Source organism: Dendropsophus ebraccatus, chromosome 5 (genome assembly GCF_027789765.1).
Source record: "Dendropsophus ebraccatus isolate aDenEbr1 chromosome 5, aDenEbr1.pat, whole genome shotgun sequence".
Lineage (NCBI taxonomy): Eukaryota > Metazoa > Chordata > Amphibia > Anura > Hylidae > Dendropsophus > Dendropsophus ebraccatus.
Genome location: NC_091458.1, coordinates 1,995,221 through 2,008,274, shown reverse-complemented (window position 1 = coordinate 2,008,274; position 13,054 = coordinate 1,995,221). Strand labels below are relative to the sequence as shown.

The 13,054-nt window shown below is 46.6% G+C and overlaps 1 protein-coding gene across 1 annotated transcript in view; it reads left to right on the top strand.

Annotated features, from left to right (window-relative positions):
* TRIM3 (tripartite motif containing 3) overlaps positions 1 to 13,054 on the top strand; it is a 102,440-nt gene that overhangs the window by 45,386 nt on the left and 44,000 nt on the right. The window contains exon 8 of the mRNA XM_069969296.1: positions 9,938 to 10,041. Coding sequence (XP_069825397.1) covers positions 9,938 to 10,041 — 104 coding nt within the window. The remainder of the gene's footprint in view (positions 1 to 9,937; positions 10,042 to 13,054) is intronic.

Below are 13,054 nucleotides of genomic sequence, written 5' to 3'. Positions count from 1 at the left end.
CAAGTATCAGCGTTAGGATGTTTTTTTGACTCCCCTATTGCAGACCATAGGTGGGTCAAGAGGTTCTTTCGGGCCGTATCGAGGCTAAAACCCAAGATTTCCAACCTTACTCCTCCTTGGGACCTCAACCTACTTCAAGCTGTGACTCAACAACCTTTCGAACCTCTTAGTCAGGGGCGGAACTACCGCCGTAGCAGCCGTAGCGGCTGCTACGGGGCCCCTAACATCAGGGGGCCCGTGGCCTTGGCCCCCCGAAGATAAACGCTTGCAACACCCGGCGGCCGAGCGGGCCTCCCGGGTGTTCAGTGTTCTGACTGACAGCGCGAGAAGCCATAGGCTTCCCGCCCTGTCAATCATTCTTGTGACCGCAAGCAAGCATTCTGCTTGCGATCACAAGAGTGTCCCACCCAATGAGCAGCTCTTTGGTGAAGTCCTGGCAGCGTCATCGCTGAGCGCTCAGTGTGCGCCGCCGCGGCTGGGACTTCCGGTACTAAGAACACAAACCGGAAGTCCCAGCCGCGGCGGCGCACACTGAGCGCTCAGCGATGACGCTGCCGGGACTTCACCAGAGGGCTGCTCATCGGGCGGAGGCAGAGAGAAGAGGAGACCGGCGACCGACGGGGGAGCGTGGGGTTAGGTGAGTTATGTGTTTGTTTGTTTAATCAGAGGAGCAACACTGCGGGCTATGTGGGGAAGGGGATGCACAACACTGCGGGCTATGTGGGGAAGGGGATGCACAATACTGGGGGCTATGTGGGGAAGGGGATGCACAATACTGGGGGCTATGTGGGGGCTGGGGATGCACAACACTGCGGGCTATGTGGGGAAGGGGATGCACAATACTGGGGGCTATGTGGGGAAGGGGATGCACAATACTGGGGGCTATGTGGGGAAGGGGATGCACAATACTGGGGGCTATGTGAGGAAGGGGATGCACAATACTGGGGGCTATGTGGGGAAGGGGATGCACAATACTGGGGGCTATGTGAGGAAGGGGATGCACAATACTGGGGGCTATGTGGGGGAGGGGATGCACAATACTGGGGGCTATGTGGGGAAGGGGATGCACAATACTGGGGGCTATGTGGGGAAGGGGATGCACAATACTGGGGGCTATATGGGGGCTGAGGATGCACAATACTGGGGGCTATGTGTGGACTAGGGATGCACAATACTGGGGGCTATGTGGGGGAGGGGATGCACAATACTGGGGGCTATGTGGGGAAGGGGATGCACAATACTGGGGGCTATGTGGGGAAGGGGATGCACAATACTGGGGGCTATGTGGGGGCTGGGGATGCACAATACTGGGGGCTATGTGGGGAAGGGGATGCACAACACTGGGGGCTATGTGGGGAAGGGGATGCACAACACTGCGGGCTATATGGGGGTTGGGGATGCACAATACTGGGGGCTATGTGGGGAAGGGGATGCACAATACTGGGGGCTATGTGGGGAAGGGGATGCACAATACTGGGGGCTATGTGGGGAAGGGGATGCACAATACTGGGGGCTATGTGGGGAAGGGGATGCACAATACTGGGGGCTATGTGAGGAAGGGGATGCACAATACTGGGGGCTATGTGGGGAAGGGGATGCACAATACTGGGGGCTATGTGAGGAAGGGGATGCACAATACTGGGGGCTATGTGGGGGAGGGGATGCACAATACTGGGGGCTATGTGGGGAAGGGGATGCACAATACTGGGGGCTATGTGGGGAAGGGGATGCACAATACTGGGGGCTATATGGGGGCTGAGGATGCACAATACTGGGGCCTATGTGTGGACTAGGGATGCACAATACTGGGGGCTATGTGGGGAAGGGGATGCACAACACTGCGGGCTATATGGGGGTTGGGGATGCACAATACTGGGGGCTATGTGGGGAAGGGGATGCACAATACTGGGGGCTATATGGGGGTTGGGGATGCACAATACTGGGGGCTATGTGGGGAAGGGGATGCACAATACTGGGGGCTATGTGGGGAAGGGGATGCACAATACTGGGGGCTATATGGGGGTTGGGGATGCACAATACTGGGGGCTATGTGGGGAAGGGGATGCACAATACTGGGGGCTATATGGGGGTTGGGGATGCACAATACTGGGGGCTATGTGGGGAAGGGGATGCACAATACTGGGGGCTATGTGGGGAAGGGGATGCACAATACTGGGGGCTATGTGGGGAAGGGGATGCACAATACTGGGGGCTATGTGGGGAAGGGGATGCACAATACTGGGGGCTATGTGGGGAAGGGGATGCACAATACTGGGGGCTATGTGGGGAAGGGGATGCACAATACTGGGGGCTAAGGATAGACAACACTGGGGGCTAAGGATGGACAACACTGGGGGCTACATGGGGGATGCACAATACTGGGGGCTATATGGGGGGATGCACAATACTGGGGGCTATATGGGGGATGCACAATACTGGGGGCTATATGGGGGGGATGCACAATACTGGGGGCTATATGGGGGATGGGAATGCACAACACTGGGGGCTACCTATATGGGGGATGGACAACACTGGGGGCTACCTATATGCGGGACGGGGATGGACAACACTGGGGGCTACCTATATGCGGGACGGGGATGGACAACACTGGGGGCTACCTATATGCGGGACGGGGATGGACAACACTGGGGGCTACTTTTATGGGGAATGTGGGCCATCTAAAAGGGGAACTACACAGAGGGGCCATTTATGAAGGGGACTAGGGGGCATCTATAAGGGGAACTACACTGGGGGGGTTGACACAGAGGGGTCATCTAAGAGGACTACACAGAGGGGACCATATACTGTAGGGCAGGGATAGGGAACCTTGGCTCTCAAGCTATTGCAAAACTACAGCTTTATTTTTGACTGTCCATACATGATGGGAGTTGTAGTTTTGCAGAAGCTAGAGAGCCGAGATTCCCTACCTCTGATATAGGTGATGCACAGAGGGTGTCATCTACTATAAATGGATTACACAGAGCGGGATCTCTACTATAGTAGATGCACATGGGGCCATCTATATGGAGGACTGAACAAGGGGCAATCTATAAGCTATCTACACAGAGCCTAATTTGTCTGTCTGGCAGATTCTGTGGATTCGTGGCTCAGAGTTCTTATAATGGCCCAGGACAGATGGAGAAGAAAATGAAAAGGAAACAACTCTAATGAGAGAAGGCGTCCCCTGTGAGTCACTTAATATAACTGCAGTGTAATTTATATGGTGTATAGAACCTGTGTAGAGCTGGGTGTGTTGATGGCATAGTGGTTGGTCGAGGAGGGGGGGGCCCCAATCAAAAGTTTGCTGTGGGGCCCAGCCATTTCTAGTTACGCCCCTGGTCTTAGTGAATTGTCTACAAAATTTTTGACTATAAAAACTGTATTTCTAATTGCAATTACATCTGCAAGGAGAGTCTGTGAACTACAAGCACTCTCTATAGAGCAACCATACCTAACTGTCTTAGAGGATAGGGTAATCCTCAAACTAAACCCTTCCTTTTTACCCAAAGTTGTCACAGATTTCCACCGATCACAGGATATAGTTCTCCCTTTATTCTGCGATCCGCCTAAGAACGCTAAAGAAGCTCGCCTCCACACTCTGGATGTTCGCAGAGCAGTAATTGCCTATCTTCAAGCTACTGAAGACTGGAGAAAAGACTCTAATCTACTCCTGCAGTTCCAGGGTCCGAATAGAGGTAAAAAGGCTTCTAAAGCATCCATAGCCAGATGGATGAAATCCGCCATATCAGAAGCCTATAAATCTTCTGGTAAAGAAGTTCCTGACAAACAGCTCACTCCACCAGAGCAGTATCGGTCTCCTGGGCAGAAAAAGCTGCAGCCTCACTTGAGCAGATCTGCAGGGCGGCAACGTGGTCGTCACCACACACCTTTTATCGTCACTACAAACTAAATGTGGCCTCATCTCAAGATCTATCCTTCGGACGAAAAGTGCTGCATGCTGTAGTCCCTCCCTAAATGGATTATCTGGTATGTCTCCAGGTGGTGCTGTCATGACTGGACGCTCTGAAAAGCCAGAATTATTTACTCACCGATAATTCGTTTTTCATGAGTCCATCATGACAGCACCCATTTATTACCCTCCCTTATTGTTATATTGATGTTGGTGCTATGTAAATAGTAATTGATAAACACTGAGGGTGAAGCGGGGAGGGGCTCCTTTTAACCTCCAGGTGGTGCTGTCATGATGGACTCATGAAAAACGAATTATCGGTGAGTAAATAATTCTGGCTTTACAGACCTCTGAACGCAATATCTTAATAGGTTACAAATACAATAGAAGATGGAAAAAGAACTACACCCCTCCTACATGACTCCTCACCCTCTGATACTATTTTACCTGCTCTACTATCTAATGCTAATCTTATAGATTCCTGGAGACACCTTCACCCCGAGGATAGGGAATATACTTTTTTCTCCCATTCTCAGACAGCGTGGTCTAGATTGGATTACTTTATCGTCTCGTCTGAGGTCATGAGGTCATGGTTGAAGATGCCACGATACACGACCTAATAATATCTGACCATGCTCCAATCTCTCTACTCCTTAGGGACTCTTACCCTAAGGGTACTGACATTATATGGAGATTCCCCACGGACTTGACCTCAGACGACACGTTCAGAGACCTTCTCAGAGAATGGTGGCAAGAATTCCTCACAGATAATGCCCAACATGTAGATTCACCTATATTATTATGGGAAACTGCGAAAGCGGTACTTAGAGGTAATATTATTTCTTATATGTCGGCCCGGAAAAAGGCGGCTAAGATCTCCTTTGATTCCCTCACCAATACTCTCTTCTGCTTACACAACCTTTTTATCCTGCCCTACTCCTGACAACAAACACAAATGGTGTGCTGCTAAAAAAGAATTTGAAATTTCCCAAGAACAACTAAACCTTCTATACAAAAATCAATACTTTTCTAAACTATATAGATTTGGTAATAAATCTGGTAAATTACTAGCAAATCTGGCTAAAGGTAGACGCCCAACTTGTCATATATCGTCACTAATAGACAAAAACGGCCTCTTACAGAGTGACCCTAAATCCATCTCCTCTGTATTCCATCACTACTATAAGTCATTATACTCCCCTGATCCCATAGACCACCAAAAAGCGGAAGATTTCTTAGCGTCCTTAAATCTTCCTAAATTAGACCAAGACTCTCTAAATCTCCTCAATGCCCCTGTCACTTCTGATGACATCTCACGTACCATCTCTTCCTTACACAATCACAAGACCCCCGGCCCTGACGGCTTTAGCGCTGAATTCTATAAATGTCTGACTACTGAAGTTACACCAACACTCCAATCTCTATTCCACCTCATGATCAATGGTAGCCATATGCTTCCCTCCAGTGATGTAGCCTATGTAAAAGTCCTATACAAACCGGGCAAAGACCCCCATAACCCTGCCTCATACCGCCCGATCTCCTTGATCAATCAAGACCTGAAAATCCTGACAAAAATAATGGCCGATCGCCTTGCTACCTTTCTACCCAAAATCATAGGTATCCATCAGGCGGGATTCATCAAGGGCAGATCGGCTATAATAAATATACGCACTGTATTGGCCGTCCAAGAAGCCGTCCGTAAGAGACTTCACCCCACTCATTCACCTGGGCTGCTCACTATTGACGCCGAGAAGGCTTTCGACCACCTTAATTGGAAATGGTTGGACATGGTCTTAACCAGCTTCGGTATTGTGGGACCTTTCCGCACTCTCTAATATTTACAGACACCCTAAAGCCCGTATACACACTCCTGGCTTTCTATCCGATTTCTTCCCCATTAATAAAGGTAGACGGCAGGGCTGCCCCATGTCACCCCTCTTATTTAATCTAGCACTAGAACCCCTTATCCAATATCTTCTAACTTCTCCAGAATTCAATGGTATTAGAGTGGGAGATGTGGAACCAAAGGTATTATGTTTTGCTGATGACATCCACATATAGACATTCCCAAAATTTTTAAAATTTTTCGATTTTTCAAATCATTCACTGGCTTTAGAATCAATGCTTCAAAATGTGACCTTTTACCTCTGCTCCCACATCTAGCCCAAGACAACTACCCTGAAGGAGTCACTGTAGCCAGACATTACCTCACCTATCTAGGCATTAAGATCGGCCATTCTTCCTCTTCTTTCTATTCTCTTAACTACTTCCCTCTCTTTAAAAAAATAGAAAATGAATTTAAAAAATGGAAAGACCTTCCCCTATCTATTCTAGGACGCATACAATTAATTAAGATGATGTCTTTCGCTGAACTGCTCTACCCAATGCAAATGATCCCACTCCTCATTACACATAAAGACGTCACAAAACTCAGATCCCTCTTTACTAACTTCATCTGGAGATCTAAGCGTCCCCGTATAGCCTATGATACCTTATGTATGTCATCAATCAAGGGTGGCGCCCAATTACCTAATATACGTCTGTATAACCTAGCTGCCATGTGCAGACACATCAGAGACTGGCTCCATCAGACCTCCTATTTCTCTAACTACACCTTAGAATCCTCCCTGGTCCGTCCCTGGTCCCTATCCGCTCTCTTACATTCTACAATCTCTGAGTTACCTAATATACGTCCATATAACCTAGCTGCCATGTGCAGACATATTAGAGACCTCCTACTTCTGTAACTCCACCTTAGAATCCTCCCTGGTCCGTCCCTGGTCCCTACCCGCTCTCTTACACTCTACAATCTCTGAGTTACCTAATATACGTCTATATAACCTAGCTGCCATGTGCAGACATATTAGAGACCTCCTACTTCTGTAACTCCACCTTAGAATCCTCCCTGGTCCATCTCTGGTCCCTACCCGCTCTCTTACACTCTACAATCTCTGAGTTACCTAATATACGTCTATATAACCTAGCTGCCATGTGCAGACATATTAGAGACCTCCTACTTCTGTAACTCCACCTTAGAATCCTCCCTGGTCCATCTCTGGTCCCTACCCGCTCTCTTACATTCTACAATCTCTGAGTTACCTAATATATGTCTGTATAACCTAGCTGCCATGTGCAGACATATTAGAGACCTCCTACTTCTGTAACTCCACCTTAGAATCCTCCCTGGTCCATCTCTGGTCCCTACCCGCTCTCTTACATTCTACAATCTCTGAGTTACCTAATATACGTGTGTATAACCTAGCTGCCATGTGCAGACATATTAGAGACCTCCTACTTCTGTAACTCCACCTTAGAATCCTCCCTGGTCCGTCCCTGGTCCCTACCCGCTCTCTTACACTCTACAATCTCTGAGTTACCTAATATACGTCTATATAACCTAGCTGCCATGTGCAGACATATTAGAGACCTCCTACTTCTGTAACTCCACCTTAGAATCCTCCCTGGTCCATCTCTGGTCCCTACCCGCTCTCTTACATTCTACAATCTCTGAGTTACCTAATATACGTCCATATAACCTAGCTGCCATGTGCAGACATATTAGAGACCTCCTACTTCTGTAACTCCACCTTAGAATCCTCCCTGGTCCATCTCTGGTCCCTACCCGCTCTCTTACATTCTACAATCTCTGAGTTACCTAATATACGTGTGTATAACCTAGCTGCCATGTGCAGACATATTAGAGACCTCCTACTTCTGTAACTCCACCTTAGAATCCTCCCTGGTCCATCTCTGGTCCCTACCCGCTCTCTTACATTCTACAATCTCTGAGTTACCTAATATATGTCTGTATAACCTAGCTGCCATGTGCAGACATATTAGAGACCTCCTACTTCTGTAACTCCACCTTAGAATCCTCCCTGGTCCGTCCCTGGTCCCTACCCGCTCTCTTACATTCTACAATCTCTGAGCTACCTCCTCTCCTGAAACAAAACATCCTCCTCCGAGACACTATAGCCTCCTGGAAACATATACATAAATTATACAATCTGCCTTTCCGCTTATCTAAGTTCTTCCCTTTATGGTCTTCCCCTTCTTTTCCACAAGGATCCATCACCTCTGACTTCTCCATATGGAAACAAACAGATCCACCATCTCGGCCATTTATTAGACCTAGAAAACAGAACATTTCTGTCTTGGCCTGAGACCCAGATAAAATACGACCTGCCCTCAGACCAACTTAGAAATTGCACCCGAATACGAAAATTCATTCTGAATCGTGTTTCCTCTATTGCATGCGCCGAAAAACCTGGACAATTTCATAGCCTTAGTATCTCCCTACCTGCACCCTTACCCCTATCACAACTCTACCACCTCCTCTGCTCGGTTTCCATTAATAAGTCTTCTCCTCCTTTTCTGAAGAAATGGTCGTCTGTCCTGGCCTCGGAAAATTTAGAAAATAAACTGCTTAAAGGGATCCATTCCCTCCGTGCAGCAACTCCCAGTGTAAAACTAAGGGAACTTCATTTCCGAATCCTCCATAAAGCGATATACGCCTGTGACCGTTCCTTTACCTACTCTCTGGAACATTATCTCAAAAAATGTCCTAAATGTGATGAGCCGCGGGCGGAGCTCTTCCATTGTTTGTGGCTTTGTGACTCAGTACAATCCTATTGGCTTCTAGTAAAATCCTTTATACGTGACGTGTGGTCACTTACGGTTCCTTTAGATCCGATAACTTATATATTCCATGGGGACACTGGACCTGTGGCTGATCCCATGTCGCACCATCCTATCCCCCCCGGGGTACATCTCACCCTATTACTAGTCCTTACATGTATATTACACCATCCTATCCCCCCGGGGTACATCTCACCCTATTACTAGCCCTTACATGTATATTACACCATTGGCTACAGCCTAGCCTACCGACCATATCGGAGTTGACCTCTATTCTAAAGGAAACCTTACACTGGGAGATGCTGGACACTGTACGCAATAAGGAGGCCATTACAGCTTCCTTCTTTAAGAAATGGAAACTATTCCTACTACACGGCTTCTCCCAGGCAGAAAGACGTCCCATCATGTCTCACTTTACCTCAACCACCTGGTATTATAAGATGTCGGCTGCCGGCACCCTGGATCCATTCTTATAAACTTTGCTTTGTATTTGTACACTATGTTCTTGTGATAAATGGCACTATATATCTACTATCTATATTCTATGTAGAAGTGGAGTAAGATTTAGTTATTGTTGTCGGCCTTGTTTTATTAGATATGTATATTCGTGAATTTATACTGCTACTGATACTTTTCTTCAGTACCAATGTTATATTATGTGAAAACTCTATAAAATGTTTGAACTATATATAATATATAGATGTGTGTATGGATGTATGTGTGTGCATGTATAGATGTGTGTAAGTATATGTATGTATATATTTGTGTATGGATGTATATGTATAGATGTGTGTAAGTGTAAGTATGTATGTATATATTTGTGAATGGATGTATATACTGGTGTGTATGGATATATGGATGTATATGTATAGATGTGTGTAAGTATATGTATGTATATATTTGTGTATGGATGTATATATTGATGTGTGTATGGATGTATATTTGTATATGTATAAAAAAAAATAAAGGGAACACATAAACAGCACAATATAACTACAAGTAAATGAGACTTCTATGACATCAGACTGTCCACTCAGGAAGCAGCACTGACTGACACTCCCTGTCACCTGCAGTCAGTGAGACCCCCTCAATAACGGAGGGTCCCACAGGTGGGGAGCACACACCACTTCTCACTACCGAGGCTTTCTGGCTGATGTTTTGGTCACTTCTGAATGTTGTTGGTGCTTTCACACTCGTGGTAGCATGAGACGGACTCTACAACCCATATGGATGTTTTCCCAGTAACATACTGATACCCAGTGGGATCCTGTTGTGTTAGACAGGGCCGGATGTGGGGGTGAGCAGCGCTGCACTATGGAGGCGACTTGAAGTCATGCGATATTCATCCGGTGTTGGGATTGCCTCATAACTCATGACTTTCTCTTCTAGGGTCCCGTGGTCGAGACAAAGGGGAATTCTCCAACTTACAGGGAATCTCCTCTTCCGGCAACAACCGCATAGTGGTGGCGGACAGTAACAACCAGTGTATACAGGTAGCTGCTCGTATCCTACCCCCAGTCAACCCCCCTCCCAGCACAGCCGCTCGTATCCTACACCCAGCCAACCCCCCTCCTAGCACAGCCGCTCGTATCCTACACCCAGCCAACCCCCCCTCCCAGCACAGCCGCTCGTATCCTACACCCAGCCAACCCCCCTCCCAGCACAGCCGCTCGTATCCTACACCCAGCCAACCCCCCTCCCAGCACAGCCGCTCGTATCCTACACCCAGCCAACCCCCCCTCCCAGCACAGCCGCTCGTATCCTACACCCAGCCAACCCCCCCTCCCAGCACAGCCGCTCGTATCCTACACCCAGCCAACCCCCCTCCCAGCACAGCCTCTCGTATCCTACACCCAGCCAACCCCCCTCCTAGCACAGCCGCTCGTATCCTACACCCAGCCAACCCCCCTCCCAGCACAGCCGCTCGTATCCTACACCCAGCCAACCCCCCTCCCAGCACAGCCGCTCGTATCCTACACCCAGCCAACCCCCCCCTTCCAGCACAGCCGCTCGTATCCTACACCCAGCCAACCCCCCTCCCAGCACAGCCGCTCGTATCCTACACCCAGCCAACCCCCCTCCCAGCACAGCCGCTCGTATCCTACACCCAGCCAACCCCCCCTCCCAGCACAGCCGCTCGTATCCTACACCCAGCCAACCCCCCTCCCAGCACAGCCGCTCGTATCCTACACCCAGCCAACCCCCCTCCCAGCACAGCCGCTCGTATCCTACACCCAGCCAACCCCCCTCCCAGCACAGCCTCTCGTATCCTACACCCAGCCAACCCCCCTCCTAGCACAGCCGCTCGTATCCTACACCCAGCCAACCCCCCTCCCAGCACAGCCGCTTGTATCCTACACCCAGCCAACCCCCCTCCCAGCACAGCCGCTTGTATCCTACACCCAGCCAACCCCCCTCCCAGCACAGCCGCTCGTATCCTACACCCAGCCAACACCCCTCCCAGCACAGCCGCTCGTATGCTACACCCAGCCAACCCCCCTCCCAGCACAGCCGCTCGTATCCTACACCCAGCCAACTAGGGCTGGGCGATATTGGCCTAAATCAATATCGCGGTTTATCACATATGTAGCTGCGGTAACGATAATTGGACGATAACTATGACACCCCCCTTTGTACACCACACCCCTTTTTACAAGCCACACCCACTTGGCCATACCAAACTGGGGATATTTTGTTTCAATAAAGTTTTAAAGTACAGTAACTCAATGAGCAGCAACCCAAACTATGTACACACGACAGGACATGTATATACAGGTAAACAGCATACAGCTATGGACACACCACAGGACGTGTATATACAGATATACAGCTATGGACACACCACAGGACGTGTATATACAGGTATACAGCTATGGACACACCACAGGACATGTATATAGCTATGTACTATAGGGAGTATATACAGTATGATGTGTATATAGTATATACAGGTGACAGTATAGGGACATACAGTATATATGATTGGTATACAGTATGTTATGTATAGGTGACAGTACAAAGGCACAGTTATGGGGACACTGAGTGGCACATTATAGGGGGCTGTAGATGGCACTGTGCTGACACGCCGTGAAGATATCTCCTATCTCTCTCTCTCCTATCTATCTATCTATCTATTTGTATCTATCTATTTGTATCTATCTGTCTATCTATCTATCTATCTCCTATCTATCTATCTATCTATCTATCTATCTATCTATCTATCTATCTATCTATCTATCTCCTATCTATCTCCTATCTATCTATCTATTTATCTATCTCCTATCTATCTATCTCCTATCTATCTATCTATCTATCTATCTATCTATCTATCTATCTCCTATCTATCTATCTATCTATCTATCTCCTATCTATCTATCTATCTATCTATCTATCTATCTATCTCCTATCTATCTATCTATCTATCTCCTATCTATCTATCTATCTATCTATCTATCTATCTATCTATCTATCTCCTATCTATCTTCTATCTCCTATCTATCTATCTATTTGTATCTATCTGTCTGTCTATCTATCTATCTATCTCCTATCTATCTATCTCCTATCTATCTATCTATCTATCTATATCCTATCTATCTATCTATCTATCTATCTATCTCCTATCTATCTATCTATCTCCTATCTATCTATCTCCTATCTATCTATCTCCTATCTACCTATCTATCTATCTCCTATCTATCTCCCTATCTATCTCCTATCTATCTATCTATCTATCTATCTATCTATTTGTATCTATCTGTCTATCTATCTATCTCCTATCTATCTATCTCCTATCTATCTATCTATCTATCTATCTATCTATCTCCTATCTATCTATCTCCTATCTATCTCCTATCTATCTATCTATCTATCTATCTATCTATCTATCTATTTGTATCTATCTGTCTATCTATCTATCTATCTCCTATCTATCTATCTCCTATCTATCTATCTATCTATCTCCTATCTATCTATCTATCTATCTATCTCCTATCTATCTATCTATCTCCTATCTATCTCCTATCTATCTATCTATCTATCTATCTCCTATCTATCTATCTATCTATCTATCTATCTATCTCCTATCTATCTATTTCTCTCTCCTATCTATCTATTTGTATCTATCTATCTCCTATCTATATATCTCCTATCTCCTATCTATCTCCTATCTATCTATCTATCTATCTATCTATCTATCTATCTATCTATCTATCTATCTCCTATCTATCTATCTATCTCCTATCTATCTATCTTCTATCTATCTCCTATCTATCTATCTATCTATCTATCTATCTATCTATCTCCTATCTATCTATCTCCTATCTATCTATCTATCTCCTATCTATCTATCTATCTCCTATCTATCTATCTATCTCCTATCTATCTATCTATCTATCTATATATCTATCTATCTATCTATCTATCTCCTATCTATCTATCTATCTATCTATCTATCTCCTATCTATCTATCTCCTATCTATCTATCTATCTATCTATCTATCTATCTAT